Source organism: Aptenodytes patagonicus, chromosome 13 (genome assembly GCF_965638725.1).
Source record: "Aptenodytes patagonicus chromosome 13, bAptPat1.pri.cur, whole genome shotgun sequence".
Classification (NCBI taxonomy): domain Eukaryota; kingdom Metazoa; phylum Chordata; class Aves; order Sphenisciformes; family Spheniscidae; genus Aptenodytes; species Aptenodytes patagonicus.
Genome location: NC_134961.1, coordinates 1,092,351 through 1,112,813, shown reverse-complemented (window position 1 = coordinate 1,112,813; position 20,463 = coordinate 1,092,351). Strand labels below are relative to the sequence as shown.

Genomic DNA, 20,463 nt, shown 5'->3' with positions numbered 1-20,463 from the left:
CAGCACGTGTTAAATATCTTTATGAAGTCAATCTTATTTACATGGATACAGAATCACTTTACAGACAGTTTAATCAGGAGGCAACGCGTGCTTTATTTCAGCAAATTAAGAAGGGCAAGACTACGACATGTCCTCGTTTAACTGGTCGATTAGTAGTATGTGGGCTGATGGTACCTGCACAGTATAACTAACAACAGCGGGCTACGGTAACCATGGACATACTCACTGCAAGAGCTCAACTCCACCCGGAAGGAGTGATCCACTTCACTTGTATTCTCACACATGTGGGAACGATGACTCTTTGACCAATCATTTATGCTACGGGTGTTGCGCTAATGTAATAAAAGACTTTGTCCCAAACTGGCAGAGGGCTCGGTGATAAACTTGTACCCATTCGGAAGCGACAGCATTTGTGTTGTAACTTTAGTTATTGGGGGGGAGGGAAACCTCAGGCAAAGGGCAGATCCCATCACTGCTCTTTGTGCAGGAAATCAGCAGGACTAAGAAACCCCAGGGCAGCTGGGCTCTGACGAGTCCCAGCCACAGGGAGCCTTCCCACTCAGAGAGATGTGCAGGACAGCTAGGGGGGCTGTCGCGATGACAGGGTTCAAACTCACTGACCCACCGAGTCTCCTAGGAGAAAATAAGCGGTGACAAGTTCACCAAGCACATCTAGCATTCAGAAGGGCACCTGAGTGAGCAGCAGCCGTCTTGGACTCCATACAGCAAACTGCTCCACTCTGTGCTAGAAGGACAATTTTTATTTCACATTTCCACTTTTTTGGATTCTAAGTAATATTTCAACTTTAAATTTTACCAAATAAGCTCCCAGCAGCAGTAGGGACTGTGGAACAACCTCAAGAGAGCGCCGCATTTCTGCAAAGCTGGCATTTTCCTTCATTACCGTTTCCTAGGACGGTGAGTGGGTTTTGTATCACGATGCTTGTTGGTGCCTCAGTGGTTTGTATCCTCTCCAGCTGGGATTCTCGCTGTGCTGCTGACTGACATCCTTCGCTCTCCAGAGCCCGCTGCCAGAAAGATTCATCCCCGACTGCAAAGATGACCTGCTGCGGCTGGCTCTTAGTTTCCAGTAGAACGCTTCCCTGTGGTTGAAGCAAGAGAAAAGTTTAGCGTTTCCTGACCGCGTCGGCCTAAGGCGCGCAGCAGCCCCTGCACCCTGCTTTGCGAGCGCAGGCGCCAGAGCACCTCCCCACCGTCAGGCTTTGTCAGCCACGCAGAAGAGACAAGTTTGAAGCCTGCGGTGACAGGAAGCCGAGCCCCCGGAATCCAAGACAGCACAGTCTGCCATAGCTGATTTCAAGTCCGGAGCGCTCCCTCGCAGCAGGCCAACACCAACTAAATGGCACCCTGAGTTATAACGCTGTACTCATTTGTCTGGCGGGGGCTTTGCTGTGCTTTACGACAAAGACCGATTCCCTCCTGGTGCTGTAAGCCTGTGGTAGGGGCGAGTCCAGCCTGAGCGTACCGGCACCAGAGGCTCTGCAGGCCTACCTGCGCCTCCCGGCAAGGCCGGGCTTTGCGGTGGCAGTAGAACTGCCCGATCCCAGCTTTACCAGCTAACGGGAACACCCTCGGTGCTTTCAATCGGGTACAGCCACTGAGTGGACAAGGAAGCAGAGCTGCAGGGGAGGCCAGCAACCTCCCTGAAGATGTACCCAGCGTTTTTGCTGGAGCAACAATGCAATTTAGTCCCTGGCTTTTTGCTGCAGGTCACAGGGGACAGCTAGGGCTTTTCACACCAGTGGCTGGAAGGCCTGAGGCTAAGCGAGAAGCAATGCTGTGCTTTTGCTGCTTCTACCTCCCAAGAAGTGCAAATTCTGCTTAGTGTGGGGGAAAGACGACAATAAAACACAAGAGGCCTCCTACCTCGGATGGGGTGTCAGGAGCTAAACATTTTCTTAAGTTTGGAAAGGAATCCCTCCTTGTTCTCCTCAGCCTCAGGCCTATCCCCGCCTGCGTCAGCGCTAGCCGTGGCCCTGCCACCTGGACACAAACAGCAAAGGGCTGCAGTCAGATACATCTCCCACCAGTAGCCAGCACCCCTGACGAAGCGAGAGGGTTATTTTAGACGGGGAATGGTCAAGTCAAGGCAGCTGGTTTTGCCTGCATCCTTGCGTACAGGGCCGCACCTGGCAGCGAGCCACAGTACTGGACCACTTGCAGTGAAAGCACTGGAGAACCCGGACCCCAGAAGTGGAAAAGATGACTGCGAGCCCAGGTACCACCGTTCCCTTCCCCTCTCCCCAGCCCTCCAACTGGCGAGGGAAGTCTCACGCTGCACAATCAAGTCAGGGACCCCACAGGCTTTGGAAACAAGCACTTGGAATCGGGAGTCTGCTACTAAAACCAAGTTGTCAACTTGACCACCGCCAGCCATGACTTTACAGAAAAAAAAGCTGTATTGGTGGTCCCTGGAACAATCTGTCTTCCTGTTTCATGGGCATGTCGTGACCCCTTAGAGCAAAGCAGTGCGAAACCATACCAGGAGCCTGCCTCAAGTAATCCTCATGCAATGCTCAGACAAACAGTATCAAGGAGAAAACGAACTCGGGCTAGAATGAAAAAGGCTACAAGTATTGCAGAACAAGTGCCCAGATAAGGAACCTTTCTGGCAGCAACGAGCATAATTTTCCTATATAAACAGGTCCTGAGAAGTTGTTTGTCCCTCTGAGAAGCGGCTACAGCAAGAACAAAGGAGACCTCTTTGCTAATCTGCTCTTTCTACAGTAAAACTGTCAATAACAAGACCCCCGAATCCCCCTCGAGCTTTCTTTGCACACAGAGAACACAAAGTCCAGTCCTCCCCGTCCTCCCACAGCTGACTGGCGAGCTCAGACTGATGCAATGGTATGAAGCCTGCGGCAGAACACGCCTCCATCCACTCAGGGTATTTCTGCTTCCCAGAGCAAGGACACGCTTTCAGCAACAGCCTGTCTCTACACTGCAAACGACTGGCGTTGTTTTTAATCCACCTTGCTCCTTAATCGTGGTAAAAACTGGCAGGTTTACTTTTTAAAAAACAGATTTGGAGAGCATTTTTCTCCTTTGGCACATAAACGTCTTTAAAGCTGGAATGAAAGTTTTGTGCTTAGCGATCTCTCCCCTTCCCCCCAAGGCTGACCTTTAATGCTTACCCTCAGCGGAAAAGTCGTAACTTCTGTGTTATGGAAGCACTATAAAACATAACATTGGGAAGTATTTGGCGGATACTGCCTTCCAATATCCTGAACTTCAGCCTATATTCCTCAGGCTTTGGCATGTGTGGTAGAGAGGACCCGAGTTCCTGGGATCGTTTAGCAGCTTTGAAAGACTCTCACCTTTGCCTAGCTGTACGCAGTCACAGATGCTCTTTTTGGTTTCAAGCATAAAAAGAAATCCAACCAGCTTTAAGTAGTTCATTGTTCCAATACGAGCAAAGAAAAAATTTTTTTCCAGTAGCAAAAGACAAAGCTCTTGCCTTACTGTTCTACCGTATGTTTTGCCTTTGGCTGCTGTTGATGCCAGGTACCTCACCCCTGAAACTTAAAACACGTAATTGCTCAATCAAAATTTTTGATCTGGAGCTGAAAGAGCAGCTTTACAAAGCTCCCAGCTGACTTCACTCCCTCCATCGCGCCGGACGCTGTCCACTGGCTGGAGCCAACACTCAGCACCAATGAACATTTCTATCGAAGATTCCCCCGTGTGCAGAGAGCATGGCTTAGAGCAGCCCTGACAGCAGTACTCCCTTCAGCTTTCAAGGAGAAACATCCCCACTGCAGTCAGAAGCACAACGGATTAGCTCACACAGAAAATTGGCCTGAAGCACATTGTCTTTTTGTACCTCTGCTACTAAGACAAGTTACTTCTGGCACAGGGGCAGAAGCAGGGAGCAGAAGGCTTTCATCACCACAGCGAGACTCACCACAACTTGTCAGGACCCCGGAGTATCTCGATACCTGCTCTCTATTCACGCACAGATTTGCCCAGTAAGTATTCGAGTAAAGCTTTCTGGGAAGAGGCTACCTCCTTGCTTTGTGCTACAACCTATTAACATCATACTAAAACTATTTCCAATATAACATGCTTGGCAGGTTGTGCCGACACGCTGTCTCAAGGTGACCTTGGCTCACCTTCCTCCCCAGGAGCCCTGAGGAAGCACTCTGCACTCCCACGCCAGCTCCATGAGGAAGAAGCGCTACTTCCCACCACTCACCTGACGCTGTATTTGTGACTCCGTTCACCGTGCCGTCCACATCTGCCTCGTCCTCGGCATAGCTCATCATTAAGGCTCTCTGGCGATCCGTCAGCCTCCTGCAGGTTGAGGACAGAGGTGTCAGTTACAGCTGCCTTTAGGGACAGATGTATCAACAGACCTCTTTAACCTTCTCCAGCAGCACGCACGAGAGGCAGCTACTGGAAATACACCTGGCAGACACTGCGAATCCCTAACGGTGCTCTTAAAATGAGCAATCTATAAAGAATAAGTCTCAGTGGAAGAGAAGAGATATGACCCACTGCATTTCACCAAACTGCAGTGAAAAAACCCAAAGTAAGTGCTAAGAACCGTGTGGAGCTGCAACAGAACACACATCTGGTGGGGAGACCTCAGGAAATTACCTCCCTTGCCAAGTGCAGCAATACGAGCTAAAAAGTTTCCTTCACCACCGGAGCAGAGGGCGGCCAAGCAGCCTGAAAAGCAACTGCCAAGGACTTCAGTTCCTTGAAGCTGTAGGTGTGAGAGCACAGACGCATTATAAGCCAGAACACTGAATTTATGTAACCGGGCTCCAGACAGAATCGCAGTCAGCCAGGCAAACACGCAGGTGAAGAACTACTTATGCATTTCCAGGGTTTAGGATTTTTAGAGCTGGGTTGCCAAATGGTATCATTAAAAAAAAAAAAGTCTACCTCACATCAGAATTAAAAGCAGAGTGAGAAATTAATGATCTTGATAAAGCAGTAAGGAATTTTCACAAAATCTTTCTGAACAACGTTTTTTGCGAAAAGTTCAAGATTTCACAAAAAGCTGCATTAGCTCTACTTACTGAGGAACTTTTATCTTTATGTGAATGTAGTGGTCTCCGTAGCCGTAGCTGTTAACCTTGGGAATGCCTTTCCCGCTCATTTGAATTCTCTGGTCTGGCTGAATACCAGGGGGTATCTGTGGACACAGAGGGGTCACGTTTATTACTCTAGTTTAACCATTTATATAGTAATTACATTACTTGTCTACAGTAATTAACTACTGCTCCAGCAAGCTTCAAAGTAGGATGGGAGAGATCTGGTACGTTCATGCATCTGGACACATTCAGAAGCCAAGTCAGTAATGACGGGAAGGCTTCTGAAGGAACGAGTAAAGAACCTCGCGCAGTCTGTAGACCTGGGATGGGATTTGTCCAGCGATCCGCCCGGCCCGCCCTTTCCCTGTCCCTACACAGCGATAGGAAAGGAGGTGTGACCAAGCAGGTCACAAACTACCCGACACTCAACCCTAAAGAAGTCTGAAACTCGATACTGGCAGACTTAGGAGATTTGCACCATCTTTGCAGCAAAGGAGAAGTCTCTGCTGTCCCACTTCGATTTATGCCCAAGCTCTTCCACGTAATGGTACTTACCGTGATATTGATTGTCTCGTACAAGCCTTGACATCTGGCTGTGCCTCCCAGAACAGCCTGTGCTATTGAAATAAGGAGGTCCGAATGGATATCTGCTCCATTTCTTCTGAACACAGAACTTTTCTGAACCTGAAAGGCAGGCAGTTCCAAACAGAAGTGAGCACAACGCCATGAAGTTCTCACGGTAAATGGCTTTGAAAGTTCTCATAATAAAACCTGCCAGAATGCTGCAGTCAGACCCTTTATCATCCACAAAACTGCACGGCTAAGAAGTCCAAGTTAACGTTCGGCCCTTTAGAAAAACACAGATCTTGACATATCTGTAATTAGCCAGAGGCTTAGGAGGATGCCTGCTTCCTATCTCAGCAACTCCCTCCCCTAATCCTGTTGTTAATTTATCAGTGTCAGGGTGATTCTGCAGAGACAGAGAAGGCACTGCCTTGTCCAGCACCCTGAACCGGGGAAAGCCAGAAGAGAAGAGGGAGGCAAGCACCTTAGCAGTGGCCTCGCAGGCTGGAAGAGAATTAAATCCTCCCGCACCACAAAAAAGGTGCTGAAAAAAGTTTCCTCCTTGACAGGGATGCGTATGACAGGATACCTACAGGAGAAGAGGGCCCCGGCTACAAAACATGTGCAAAGCAGCACTTAACATGTATCTGCAAAAGGAGACAACCAGCCAGCCTCTCACGGGCATTCCCGCAGCCCTCCTCGGCGCTCCCACCCCTGCAAGCAGACAGCTCCTTCACATTTCCAACTCAAAGACTCAAGGCATCAAGGACCTACTCTGAATTTTGATGCACGCTACCGTAAGGGCCTCGTCCTGGAACAAGCAGCGCGATTCTTCATGAGCAGACTTAACGTTACACCACTTGTTACAATGCAGATCTTCTGCTATCTCAAAGTTCACGTGGATCGTGTTACCTCAGCTGTTTCAAAGGATCACTCGCTCTTCCTCCTCCGTCCCCCATTCAGTCAGACTTCCCAGGCAGTTGCGAAGGGAACAAGCAACCAACTTAAGTGATGGAAACAGCCTACAATATAACGATACGTACCCTGAACGTAATGAAAATTTCTTTCTTCCCCACAGGCATCCGAACTGTCTGCCCATCCTCAACGCCTGCAATCAGAAAAAAAGAGGGAATGTCACCTTATAATCCACGTGTTACTTGGATACCTACAGCTTTTCTCTTCAGACCTCTTGCCATCCCCAAAAGCCTGCCACCACAGCAGCACCTCCACATCCAGGAGCACGAGGCACAAGACCTACCAGCGGGCAGCACAGTTAACACTCTCCACAGGAGCCGTGGCCAAAGGAGGGAGGTGTCAGGACACGTTTATACCTCTGAGGTGATCGCTACATGCCAAGCAGGCTCGTTACTTCAATCCCTTACAGAATTCTTTAGGGAAACGCATCCGACTAAGGAACGCGGGGCAGCCTCCACAAGCTGCAGGAAAATTACAGGGTGCTCACCCAGGGCGGTCTCAAAGAAGCAAGCCTTCAGCCCCACCACCCATTTTACCCTCTTTGGTGAGGACGGCCACCAGCGCTCCTTTCTGAGCCGAGCTTTCAAGATTCCCACCTCCCCCCAAGCTTCATCAAGGACAAACGAAAGACCCAAGGCAGCAAAATCTTTTGAGTTTCACTCTTCAAAAGCTGCCTAGAAGGATCCACGCAAGAACCAAAACAGCTCAGGAAGGGCAAAGCAAACATTTATAACCGTGGCCAGAAAGTTCATCTCATTACTAACCCTTTCAATTGCCAAGCTATCAACCTGCTTTGCTCTTAAGATAACTTCTCTGCAGCAAAACAACTTACGTTGCTCTCACATTCGTACCTGGCAGGGACCAGCCACGCTTTGGAGGCAAGTGCCTTGCTGTTGGCCGAGTGGAAGCAAAGAACTATAGTCATTTAACAGAGAGCAGCACACAAGTACCCCACTAACCAGCTGGCACAGGAACCATCACTCTCTTCTTTTGTTTGGTTTGCCCCGTTCCTCGACATACTACGCACGGTGTTGTTATGATGGAACCACGACCGCCACATCGTCGGCACGTAGATCGCATTACAAAAGGGCCGGTATTTATTGTCTCCTAGTGAAGAAAACACAGATGGTACAAATATTTGGTACTGAGACGGTACTTTTCACTTCCACAAAACACTGCCAGTGACTGGCCCAGCACATCTGAGTCCCTCTAATTGCACATGCAACCTGACAGGAGAGCGATACCCTTTAGCAAGGGGTGGAGCTGGCCCAGAAATCCAAAGAGGATGCTGCTTGTGAGAAGCTGGATCAGATTCAATTGCCATCGCATTCCGATTTCCACTGACAACCATCACTATGAGCAGGTGTCTCACGGCGAGGGGAAGGGAAGCACGACGCTTTCCATCTCTAGGCTTTAATGCGCAAGCAGGAACAAAGCTCCTTACAGTGCTATTCACAAGGAACTACAAACATCTGTATTTTGAGGAATCCAAGGACAATCCACTTGCATGAATTATTGCCAGCGTCCAGGAAAACATTATGGAGACCAAGCTATAGCCTGAACTGTGAAAGCCACCCATCAGATTGAAGCACATGAAGAAATGGTGGGAAGAGCTTGCAGTCTCCTCTGACCAGCTACACCTGTTCTGCGCAGAAAGGTCCTCTGGTCACAGACTGATTGCCGGTACCCATTTTGATGTGTGGAAATTGAAAGCCTGAAGCTCCATCATAGAATCATAGAATGGTTTGGGTTGGAAGGGACCTTTCAAGGTCATCTAGTCCAACCCCCCTGCACTGAGCAGGGACATCTTCAACTAGATCAGGTCGCTCAGAGCCCCGTCCAACCTGACCTGGAATGTTTCCAGGGATGGGGCATCCACCACCTCTCTGGGCAACCTGTGCCAGTGCTTCACCACCCTCAGCATAAAACATTTCTTCCTTGTATCTAGTCTGAATCTCCCCTCTTTCAGTTTAAAATCATTCCCCCTTGTCCTATTGCTACGGGCCCTACTAAAAAGTCCCTCCCCATCTTTCTTATAAGCCCCCTTTAAGTACTGACAGGCTGCAATAAGGTCTCCCCGGAGCCTTCTCCTCTCCAGGCTGAACAACCCCAACTCTCTCAGCCTTTCCTCATAGCAGAGGTGTTCATTTCTTTACTTACTGTAAGTAGCATGCATCTTCTTACTTCATGATTACCCTTAGGCTATCATCACCTTCCTCCTCCCTCCACCCCTCAATTCAAAGTATCCCACTTAATGCCCAAGTAATTTCAGAACGGTTACGTTATATAAATACGGTTTGCTGGGTGTACGATACCAGATGATCTAGCCCTGAAGGCTCGTGCTTTCAGCTGGGCAGAGCACTGCTTTAATACAAAGAAAATCTTCCTAGTGCCTGTTAACATCAAGTCCGCATTAACTCGGCTTCACCCAAGATAAGCTGATGATTGTAGTGAGAATTTTTCGCTGACTTGCCCCAACAAGGAAAAGCGCAGCAGAACCTGTGTCTTAAAAAGCACTTACCATGCCCGTGCCACTGCAGTAGTGACAGCGCTGGGCTTTGGTACCAGGTTCGTGTCCTTTACCATTGCATCGCTCACAGGAGTCGTTGATGTTCACCACAATCTCCTTGTTAACACCTTTTGCCGCTTGGGTGAATGTCAGTTCCATGATATACTGTACAGGAAACACGGACATCAATCTACAACTGATACGCGATGGGGTCTTGAGCAGACTGAAATTGTTTTAGGCCAAATATCAAACAATGCTTAAAATACATCCAGGTAATGGGGGGGGGGGGAGAAGAAACAGATTCAGAAGGGTTCTGCCTCACCTGAGGAAGCGATAATCTGTCTCACAGAAATAAAAAGGGGTACAAAAGGATAGCAGACATTACAGGGATGACGATTACACCAGTCTGATGAGCAGCTGTGTAGCAGAAACGAGGTATAAAAACAGAAAAGAAGGAAGTAAAAATAGAAGTCAAGCGTTTTTCTGCCCTCAGGAAAACTCTCAGTACTTCTAAAGGCTTTCTTTCATGGGAATGCAGCAACAGGTGAGGGAGAAGGCTTTCGATCCCAATGAAAGTATCTGTTCTTCCTCAATAAACTCTTTACGTCAGCAAGGATGACCGCACAAAACAGGAAATTCTGTTTATGGTAGAAAGGCCGTTTTTAGTAAAGCCAGAAGTACCAAATAGCACGCGTTTCCGAAGGCAGCACATGAACCAACACTGTCAATACTTAAAAGAGCATTTCGCTGCGGTACAAAGAACGAGAAATGGGTCTTGCTTTATTATGGGCTCCACTGCAAAGTTAAGCCAATTAAGTTGCAAAATTAAGACAATTAAGCAGTCAAACCTAACGCTGGAAGGCTTGTTTTATAGTTTGAAGGTATTTTGTGGGTTTTAGCATTACAGATCAAAGCAGACGTATGTAAATCAACGTACAGCAGCAAAGATGCCTCTACAATGATGGAATTGTCTGGCAGCACCAACTGGTGCCAGTGAACACCAAATGAAGTAGCTGAAGCCCAGGAAGAAGAAAATACCCTATCTGGTCATGTGGAGAACGCACCCACACGGCTTACCAAAAATACGTGACTCTCCCACCCATACAACGGGACGCTCGTGTGCTGACATTCCCAGAAGGAAATCCTTTGCTTAAGCTCGCTCCCGGAGCAGTCTGTGACAGGCCAGCGTCCGTCTCCAGCTTTTGTGTTTTTTCATTTCTCGTTTTCATTTCATTACTCAGAAAATAAACACGCTTCATACCTCCTGTGGCTGGTCAAAGACGTTCTGAAAATCGCCGAAAGGGGATCCCGAAAACTCTCCGAAGATTTTTCTGAAAAGCTCTTCCGGATCAATCGACGGACCGCTGCTCCAGTACTGCCGCCCAGCGCCGGCACCTGCTGCGCCAGGATCAAAACTAGCCGTGCCGTACGCATCGTATTGTTTCCGCTTCACTTCATCACTTAATACCTTTGGGGCAAAAGAACGAGGCCGTCAGGACGCTGTCCAGATCCCGAGCGACTGGACAGCCTGTACCTGCAGAGCGGCACCTCCCGGGAGAATTCAAGGCTACTGGCGTTACCGCCACAAGGCCACGTTCTCAGACCTCCCCGTCATCAGGAGGGCATCCAGCTCTCGGCAGCATGCGAATTACCAAAAAGCTCCTTCTTCCCCGGTATCTCTCAGCTCGTCGTCAGGAAAATGACAAGATCTTACCAAGTTATAATAAGCAAGGCTAACTTCCATTCCGTAGCTGATCATTACTATATCGCGTGTATTAAGTGGTAAGAGCGCCGGGGTAAATTTGAAAACCCACGAGCGCAAAAAGCAGCAGGGGAAGATTTCTGAACAAGCCGAAGAGCAGGAAGAAACGGGGCTGGGGTGCAGCACGGTGGAAGGCACCTCCGTCTCAAACAGCTAGTAACTGCCGACAGGTCGGTTTGTTTAAGCTGACCGATAATTCCACCGCAGCGACCACGGCATCCCTGCCAGTCGCTCACTGCTAAGGAAGAGCACAAATTCAAACGGCCCAAAACGTATCCAGCTAAATCAGATACTTGGGCTAAGTAATTTCCTGGAGACACCGCTGGGACAGAGACACTCGCGCCTAAAGTACAGGAAATGAAAAAACAGCCATGGTTTTACAGGAAAGGCACCCAAGAAGAAGTGGTTCGCCTCATCTACCCTCCAATCTTTCTTCCTTTTCATGAGGATAAAATCCTGCATATTACCTCGTAGGCTTCTGCCAGCTGGGAGAACTTCTCTTTAGCTTTAGGGTCATCCTTGTTTGTATCAGGGTGGTATTTCTTTGCCAGCTAAACAACAAAAATCAAACTATTAGAGACAGACAGAAGTAATTTACTTTAGCGTTATCTCACATGCCAGGAAAAACACATTAGGCAAGGCTTGGCACTCACTATCTGTATTTTAGGGAACTAAAAGCCTTCATTTTCCGTTATCATCCCAACATACGGAACTACAGAAGCTGCTCCTGAATCTCTTCAGCAGTCCCAGGCCCTTCGGGAAAGAGACCCGAGATGACAGCGCGGGAGGACCACGCTTCTGGAGAGATCCCCAAACCCATCTGCCGAGCTTTCCCACCGCTACCTCCCCTCGCCCCCAGCGGGTCCAAACGCAGGGATCTCAAAGGCTTTTTTGCTCTTTGCCGTACAAGGGAGGCTGCGGGCGGCTACGACTCCTCCGTCTGGCTACGGGCCCTCGGCCGCGGCCCGGCGGTCGCCCGCCTTGCCCCGGCAGAGTCCCCCCCCCGGCAGGGTCCCCCCCCCGGCAGGGTCCCGTCCCCCCGGCAGGGTGTCTCCCCCCCCCGGCAGGGTCCCGTCCCCCTCCCGGCAGGGCCCGCGGTCGGACGTGCCTGGTAGTAGGCCTTCTTGATCTCCTTCTGGGTGGCGGTGCGGGGCACCCCCAGCACCTGGTAGTAGTCCTCCGTGGCGCGGGCCGCGGCGCTGCTGTGGAAGGAGGCGGCGGCGACGCGCTTCGTCCCTGCGGGAGAGGAGGGCAGAGGGGCCGGGGTGAGGGCCGGGACGGCGCCGCGGAGGGCAGGAGGCGGGACAAGGCCGGGGGAAGGGGCCCGGCCCCCGCCCGGGCCCGGCACGACAGCCCGCGGCTCGCCGCCCCCCGCCCCGGCCCGCCGAGGCCCCGCCGCCCCCGGCCCCGCTCACCCGCGGCGCAGAGCCCGGCGCACAGCGGCAGGAGGCGGCGGGCGGCGCGGGCCGAGGCGGCGGCGGGAGGCGGCGGGACGCCCAGCCCCCGGACGAGCCAGACGAGCGGCAGCCGCCCCTCGCCCGGCCCGCGGCTCCTGGCGGCGGCGACGGCGGCGGCCGCCCCGAGCCAGCGCGAAGAGCTCCCGGCCGCCATCTTGGCCCGCGCGGCAGCGCTGCGCCTGCGCCACCGGCGACGCGCGACGGCACGCGCTGCGCGGGCGGAGGGGGGACGGCAGCGCGCCTGCGCGGTTAGCCCCGCGCCGCCGCCGCGCCGGTACCGGGCGCCCGTTGCTGCGCATGCGCGGTGCCGCTGCCGGACGCGGCTGCCGTAGGGCGGCGGTGTCATAGAATCACAGAATCATTGAGGTTGGAAAAGACCTCTAAGATCATCGAGTCCAACCGTCGACCCAACACCCCCATGCCCACTAAACCATGTCCCTAAGCGCCTCATCTACTCGTCTTTTAAATACCTCCAGGGATGGGGACTCAACCACTTCCCTGGGCAGCCTGGTCCAATGTTTCACCACTCTTTCAGTAAAGACATTTTTCCTCACGTCCAATCTAAACCTCCCCTGGTGCAACTTGAGGCCGTTTCCTCTCGTCCTATCGCTTGTTACTTGGGAGAAGAGACCAACACCCACCTCGCTACAACCTCCTTTCAGGTAGTTGTAGAGAGCGATGAGGTCTCCCCTCAGCCTCCTCTTCTCCAGGCTAAACAACCCCAGTTCCCTCAGCCGCTCCTCATCAGACTTGTTCTCCAGACCCCTCACCAGCCTCGTTGCCCTTCTCTGGACACGCTCTAACACCTCGACGTCCTTCTTGTAGTGAGGGGCCCAAAACTGAACACAGTATTCGAGGTGCGGCCTCGCCAGTGCCGAGTACAGGGGCACGATCACTTCCCTGCTCCTGCTGGCCACACTATTTCTGATACAGGCCAGGATGCCATTGGCCTTCTTGGCCGCCTGGGCACACTGCCGGCTCATGTTCAGCCGGCTGTCGACCAGCACCCCCAGGTCCTTTTCCGACAGGCAGCTTTCCAGCCACTCTTCCCCAAGCCTGTAGCGCTGCAGGGGGTTGTTGTGGCCAAAGTGCAGGTGTCACCCCGGGCTTCGGCTGCCGCGGCCCGCGGCGCCTGGGCCGCTGGGGGCGACCGCGGTATTTTAGCTGCCGGGGAGGGGAACCCCCAGCAGAGCCCCGGCGCGGCGGCCCCGGGGGGGGGGGGGGGGGAAGCACCGGGAGAGCCCCTGCGCAGGGCAGCTGTGCCAGGCAAGGGACGAGCGCGGGTCTCCGTGAGGAGACCCAGGGGAAGGGAGCGGCAGACGGGGCCCTTGTCGGGAAGAGCTTGTGTGTCGTCCCCCCCCGGGCCGGTTTGGGGGAGCCAGGCCCAGCCGGACCCCGCGGCACCCTCCCGCAGAGGGGCTGAGGCAGCCCGGCCTCGGGAAGCAGCCGCCCGGCGGCAGGGTTGGCGGCCCGGTGCCCCGTGCTCGGGGTCTCCTGCTCCCTTCCGAGGGCTGTTGTGCCGCCCGGGCGGAGGGAACGTAACGGGAGAACCGAAACAAAGGGTTTTCTGCACCCGGGATGGCTGCGCTAGCGCCGCGGGCGGGAGCTTTCCCCGAGCGGGGGGGGATAATCGGTGCCAAGCGCGTCTCCCTCCCGCCTTCGTTACCGGGGCTGGCGCTTTTAAACCCCGGTCAGCGGAGAGGTTCGGCCCCGCGGCGCGCGGGAGGACGCGGCGGGGGGGGGCCGTGTCACGTCCCGTCCGCGCTCGCCGTGCGCACGCGAGTGTCGCGGCCCCGGGCGGCGGGGAAGGAGACCCGGGCTCCCCCGGAGGGCTCGGGTCCGGCGCTCTCCTCTCGTCCCTTCCCCCGGCAGCCGTCTGTACGCGAAGGTTCCTCTTCCCCGCCGGCTGCGAGGCCGGGGAGGGGGCGAGGGTGCTGAGCCCGCGGGACTGGAAACCTCCCGCTAGCCCCGTCCTCTCTGCCCGGGGGAACAGCCGCCCTTCTCTCCGGCGGGAAATATGGGCGACGGCGGGGGGTCGCAGCCGCGGGTGCCCGCGGGCGGTCTGGCGACCCCGAATCTCTGCGGGAGGCAGGGAAAGGGGCTGCGCCCCCCGGGACGGTCGGCCCTGGGGTGGCTCCGGCGCCGGGGGTCAGCCCCAAGGGCGGGAGGGTCCGAGGAGGGTCCCGGGGAGCCGCTGCGCCGGGGCGGGGGGGGTCTCTGCCCCGCTCACGGTGCCCTCGCCGGGGCGGGACACGTCCCTGCGCCGGGGACAGCCGAGGGCGTGGGGCGAGGGGTCCGGAGGGGGCGTGTCCAGCGCGGAGGGGCGGGGCTAAGGGACAAGGGCGTGTCCCGGGGCGGGGCCGAGGGGAAGGGCGGGGCCGGCGGCGGCGCCGGGGCGGGCGGAGCGGCGCGGCTGGGCTCGGCGCGGCTCGGTGCAGCCCGGTGCTGCCGGGGCACCATGAACCGCTTCAAGGCGTCCAAGTTCCGGCACACCGAGGCCCGGCTGCCCCGCAGGGAGGTGAGCGCCGCGGGACGCCCCCCGCCATCCGTGGTACCGGGAAGGGGGAGGGGGAGGTGCGGGGGCGGTGGCGGCGGGGCCGGGGCTCCCGGCGGGCAGGGGCGGGGCGGGGCGGCCCCGGCAGGGCGCGGCTCCGGGTCCCGCTGCTGCGGCACCGCCGGTATGGCGGGGCCGTGCCCGGGTCCCCCGCCCGGTGCCCGGCCGCGGTGCGGCAGTGTCGCCCGGGCGGCCCCTCCTTGGCACCCACCGCTTCCCGCCCCGGCGTCCGCCGAGGCTCCCTGCCACGGGGCGCTTTGCAGCCGGGTACCGGCGGGGAACCCCAGCCCTCTCCCCCCCGCCTCCGCCCCCGGCCGGGAGCTGCTCCGGTGCAGCCGGTGCCGCTGGCTTGGGGTACCCGTCCCGTGGTGGCAGGGAGCCGGGCTGCGCCCCTCCTGCCGTGAGACCCTGGCCGGGCACGGCTGGCACAGGCCGTTGGCCTCCGGTTCGCGCTGCCTGCCGTCCCGGCTCAGCTTGGTACCTCGCCTGCGCTCGGCCCGGCGTGCACCCCGAGCGTGAAATGCTGGGCCCCACTTCTGCCACCCCGCTTCCGCAGGCAAAGAGGAAGCGCTGGGGCCCCGCGGGACGGTGCTGAGCTCTGTCACCCTGCCCGCGAGCTGCGGAGCTCAGCACCGCCGAGGCCGGGCAGGGCCGGTGGGTCTCACCAGGCAGCACGGAGCCACGCGGTGCCCAGCTCCAGCCTCTGCCCCACGAATAACCAGGCCCAACCGTGCCGAGCGTCGTGATCCGTCTCGGCTCATGAAGAGATACTGGGTCGGGGGTGGGTTGTGCCGGGTGAGCCGCATTGGGGAGCGTTATCAGGACACGTAGCCCTTCTGGGGGCTCCCTGAGCCGGACACCCTTTGCCCGCCATCCCCGCAGCACCGTGGCCGTGAGCGAGGCTGCTGCTGCTCTGCCACGGTGGAAGCGGGTGGTGGGATCCTGCCCGGGTGGCTCCCAGCCCGTGGGGCAGAGGGGAGCTGGCATGGCTGGAACAGGGTCCCTGCCGGCGACGGTCCCACGTGGGGAAGGGACGCCGTGGACCAGTTGCATGGCGCAGGCTGCTCTGGTTGCCAGTCATGCCAGGGTGGCACGCAGGTGCAGGAAGCTGGTACCCTTCGGTGTAGGCCATGTGGCCAGAAGTGGAGGGCTCAAGCTGGATGGGTGATGCTGCTAAAAATCATTGCGTCTTGCTGCCTTTGAAAAGAATTTGGGGGCCCCCGGGGCCACCAAAACATTCGTCTCCCAGCCTTTGGACTTCGGCGCTCTCCTTCCCTGTAATTTCCCGGCCAAGCTGTCCTTGCGCCCAGCTGGCCTGCCCTGCACTCGCACACCTCTGCAGACCCGGCGAGCACCCGAAACATCCCCCTGAGCTTCAATTGTAGGAGGGGACACTGTGGCCCCCACCATTGTGCCCAGCCTCGAGCATCCCACCATCCCCGTGGCGTGCCAGCCGCAGTGCATCTGCAGAGCAGGTGGCAGGTCACCGAAATCGCAGCCAGCCAAGCCTTTGGCTGCGAACCTCAGGGTGCAGATGAGCTGCTGCCAACGGCCGGCCCAGGGAGCGTGTGCATCTGTGCGGTGTGGATGCTGGGCTGCCTGGCCATGGGGGGGTTATGGCATCCTCTAGGCGAGGACATCCCTGTCACCACTACCCTGGTGTCGGTTCTCACAGTGGGGGAGCTCTGTGGGATGCCGAGGGATGGCGTGCTCTCGCCCTGGTGTGCGGGGAGGCGTCTGCTCTGCCTCCGGCAGCCCGCACCAGCCTCGGCACACGGGAGGTGGCCTTTCCGAGAGGCATTTCCCATCCAGGCGTGAAACGTGTCCCTGGGAAGCGAAGCCACGTCACCCAGCTCTGCAGGGCAGGAGGTGGGAGATGGACGTCTCGTCTCCGAACCCATCTCGGGTGTCACAGCGGGAAACGCTGTTCGTGTCCCTGGCCGAGCAGAGCAGCTTGTTTACAGAGGTGAAGGCAGACACTTGACTTGGCCAGATCAGGAGGCGTGGTGTAAACATGAAGGATCACATCTGAGTCGCTTCTTCCCTTCAGGCAGCGTCTGCAGGGCTCTTCTGGCAGAGGCGCCCTGAAAGCTTGCGGTTTGTTTTAGGGACGTAGCCAGGATGGTACCATATGCTTTACCAGACTCCCTGGCCCGCTGCGGGAGGGATCGCTTCCCCAAGGGCTCCCGCCTGTGTGCGGGGACGTTGCGGAGCCGGGATGGACCAGCTCAGCAGTCCCTCTGCGAAACCTCGCTGCAGGGGTCCTGCGTGGTAGCCCTGGATGCTGGGGGCTCGATGTGGCTAGTGACCCCCTCACTGGGGGACCAGTGCAGGATGACGGGGCGCAGATTGTGGGACCCTTCCTCCTGGGTCTTGGTCACGCTCCAGACCCGTTCCCCATCCCCGCTGCAGCCCCCGGCCCCCCCTGCTGGGTGCGGGGAGAGGAATCTCCCTTCAGCAGGGGAAGGGTTAACAGGTCTGCCACCGAGCAGGCTGCTGTGACAAGGACCAGAGGAAGTGCTGCAGGAACTGCTGCTCTCTGTCAGACCTCAAAAGGAAGCCGTGCAAGGAGAGGAAACCCGGGGCTCAGTCCTTTTGGGGCTGCGTACGCAGCTCCCTTCCCTGCAAAGGGCTCTGCCCTGCTTGCAGGGTATCCACCGCTCCGGCCACCTGCTGCAGCTCTCTGCGATGCCAGTGGCCCCCGGGCGGGCGTGCAGGCACGGTGGCAGCTGTAAAACACCCGCCTTTGCTCGAGGGTTGGACTTGGCCCTGGGTGTGCCCGGGAGCTCCTGGTCCTGGTGGCCACTTGAGGCCGGGTGTCTGTGTCACCTGGAGCGGGTCCGGCTGACGCAGGGTGTCCCAGTGCCCCACGGGTGCAGTGCTTGGCCATGGGGTAGTAGTGAGAAACGCTGCAAAGCAGGATTTTGGTTTTGGAGCTGTAACGGAGTTCCTTGTCCATGCGGGAAGCACGCTGCCGGAGGTGTTTATCTGCCTCGGTCAACCATGGCCTGACCTTGTGGTCCTCTGCAGCCCGAGAGCCTTTGTCCCATCCCAAATTCCCCGAGATCAGTTTATCGCAAAGTCCTCTGAGCCCTTCCCACCGTGGGAGAGCCCAGGGCTGGGACAGTTTTGGGGAGAGGCAGCGCTGGGAACCGGGATGCTCCTGTCTCCCGTTCCTGGCAAAGCTGGCCCCAAAGCCCCCAGCCCCGGCGAGGGGCTGCGCTTTTATGCAGGGAGCATGAGCAGCCACGTTGCCCCGGCCCTCCCAGAGGACGGGGCCCTATAAAGTGCCTCCGGCATGACTCCGTTGGTGTCGGCAGCCTCCAGGTAGTGCCAGGTCCATCGGTGTGGGAGCTCCGGTGGGGCTGAGGGTCTCTAGCGATGCTGTGCCGATGCTTCGTTGTCTCCCCGCCAGCCGTGATCTGGCCACGGCGTCGGGCTCCTCTGAAACAGAGACGTCTCTTGACATGGGTTTTCCCTCTCCATCCCAGGCCTGGATCGGGGGTATCCGGGCTGGCTCCGTCTCGTCCTGCGGGAACCATGTGAAGGCCAGCTGCCGCTGGATCGCATTCAATGCCGAGGCAGCAGGTGAGGCACAAGGGAAGGTGTGCCAAGCGCGGCTGGGGGGGTGGGATGGATTTGCCCCTGTGGTCCCTGCGGGGCTCGTTGCTGGGTCAGCCCCACGGACCCCAGGAGGCACGAGGGCGAGTGGAGGAGGCTTTCCCCGAATTCCCCCAAAGGTGCTGACAGTCCCACACCTCTTGGCTTGCATTGCAAAGCTGGGTGCCCCCCACGCTGTGTCCCAGGCTGGGGGGGGTCCTGGGAGCATCTTGTGGGTGATGGGCAGGCTGGTGGGTGGCTGGTGACCTGCTCCTGTGTCCTCTCCTGCAGGTGTGCTGGGCGTCGTGCCGCTGGAGTGCGAGGATGGAGGCAAGAGGACCGTGTCTCAGCTCTGCTGCCACTCAGGTGAGCTGGGTGTCTGCCGGCCCCGGTCTGGCTTGTCCCGTGCCACTGCCATGCTCTGCACCGGGGCACCAAGGAGTCGGGTACCACCTCCACAGGAGGTGTTTGGCCCTGCATGGGCTGTGCGAAGGGGCTCGGGTGCTGAGTCCCAGTCCGGGATGCCATGTTGGGCTGTCTCGCAGGCGAGGGGCTGGAGGAGCTGCTGGAGTCCCCAGGGACCATCACCCATGGACAGGGTGACCCTGACAAGTCTCACTTGTGTGCGAGGCACAAGCCGACTGCAGCCACGCTGACCATGCGGGGCTCTGCCAGGCTGGGCTTCTGCTAAGGAGCCAAATTGATCCACGTCCCTTCATCTCTCGAGCTGCAGCGAGGTCTGGACACGTAGCTCTTGCTCACGCTCTTCCTCTAGCACACCCTTGCCATGTTACTCATTGCACGCCCTGAAGTTCCCAGTACACCCAGTGCCAGGCTGGCGGAGGAGCTGGGGACGGCATCACCGCGGGCGTACCCGGCTCCAGCGATGGGAGGAACAGGCTGGACCGGCAGCTACGTGGCCCTGAGCAGCTCTGATGTGGGTAGAGCCAGTGCTGCATGGGAAGAGGCGGCTGGCAGCATAGCCACTGGCAGAGGAGCACACGCCGCGGAGGTGGAGGGCTCTGCCTCCTGCCCGGGCACGGGGAAGGAGTGGTGGGGAGCTCAGGGTACCCCTCTCCCGGTTTCGGAGCAGCAGTGCCAGCCGAAATGGGGGGGCACTGATCACCCATTTCCCAAAAATTGCACCAGAGCAGCAAGATGGGAGCCGGTCCCAGCGTCGCCTTCCTGCGTGCAGTGCCTTGGCACCGCTGCAGGACTGCGCAGCGTGCCCAGCCCGTGCTGCCTCCGCCCGGCTCCGTCCCTGCCCCAGCGGCGCAGGGCTGGGCGTGGATTGCTGCACCGCACTCGCAAGCGGGCCGGCGAGCTCCGCTGCTCCCGGGGGAGCGCTGGAGGGGTGCACGGGGAGCCACGGCATCATTAACAGCTTCTTAATGAGATTTAGCATGAGCCCTTTGATGCTGGCCATGTCAGAGCAACGCCTCCAAAGCAGGGAAGGGATTTTTCTCTCCTCCCAGGGCAAATGTAGCAGAGTGAGCTGCTCGCTTTTCGCGCCTCCTGGGCCTGTCTCTCCACAGCCTCCTGGAAGCAGAAAAGTACACAGTGACCTACTTTCCTGAGCGTGCCAAATGCATCCAAGGGGCTGCTGCTGGTGGTGCCAGCCTTTCTCCCGGAGGGCCCTGCCGCTGGAGCTGCGAGGAGCGTCCCTGCCGCCGACGCGCTGAGCCGGGGCGTTACAAAGGGAGCCTTGTTACCAGCATGGCCCCAGCTGGCCACGGCCTCGCTCGCCGGCATCCGGGCCGGCACAGACGCCCTTGTGCTGTTCGTGCTTCTCCCTGAGCCTCCTGGGGATGTCTGTCCTGAAATCAGAGCCAAACCTGGGTGGCGGTGGGTTAGACAGGGAGATGAAGTAACAAGTGATAGGACGAGAGGAAATGGCCTCAAGTTGCGCCAGGGGAGGTTTAGATTGGATGTAAGGAAAAATTTCTTTACTGAAAGAGTGGTGAAACATTGGAACAGGC

The 20,463-nt window shown here is 57.1% G+C and overlaps 2 protein-coding genes across 2 annotated transcripts in view; one reads left to right on the top strand and one right to left on the bottom strand.

The window, feature by feature from the left end:
* Positions 1 to 4: 4 nt before the first annotated feature.
* DNAJA3 (DnaJ heat shock protein family (Hsp40) member A3) lies at positions 5 to 12,484 on the bottom strand. Its single transcript, XM_076350606.1, has 11 exons — positions 12,289 to 12,484; positions 11,982 to 12,109; positions 11,341 to 11,424; positions 10,373 to 10,579; positions 9,124 to 9,276; positions 7,562 to 7,709; positions 6,671 to 6,735; positions 5,619 to 5,747; positions 5,049 to 5,164; positions 4,217 to 4,314; positions 5 to 1,103 (listed from the first exon to the last, which is right to left on the bottom strand). Exons 1-11 carry the CDS (start codon positions 12,482 to 12,484, stop codon positions 1,081 to 1,083), a joined length of 1,347 nt encoding a protein of 448 aa, XP_076206721.1. The 3' UTR covers positions 5 to 1,080.
* A 2,258-nt stretch (positions 12,485 to 14,742) lies between these two features.
* Positions 14,743 to 20,463, top strand: part of CORO7 (coronin 7) — a 39,934-nt gene continuing 34,213 nt past the window's right edge. The window contains exons 1-3 of the mRNA XM_076350593.1: positions 14,743 to 14,848; positions 18,376 to 18,472; positions 18,776 to 18,850. Coding sequence (XP_076206708.1) covers positions 14,789 to 14,848; positions 18,376 to 18,472; positions 18,776 to 18,850 — 232 coding nt within the window. The 5' untranslated portion in view covers positions 14,743 to 14,788. The remainder of the gene's footprint in view (positions 14,849 to 18,375; positions 18,473 to 18,775; positions 18,851 to 20,463) is intronic.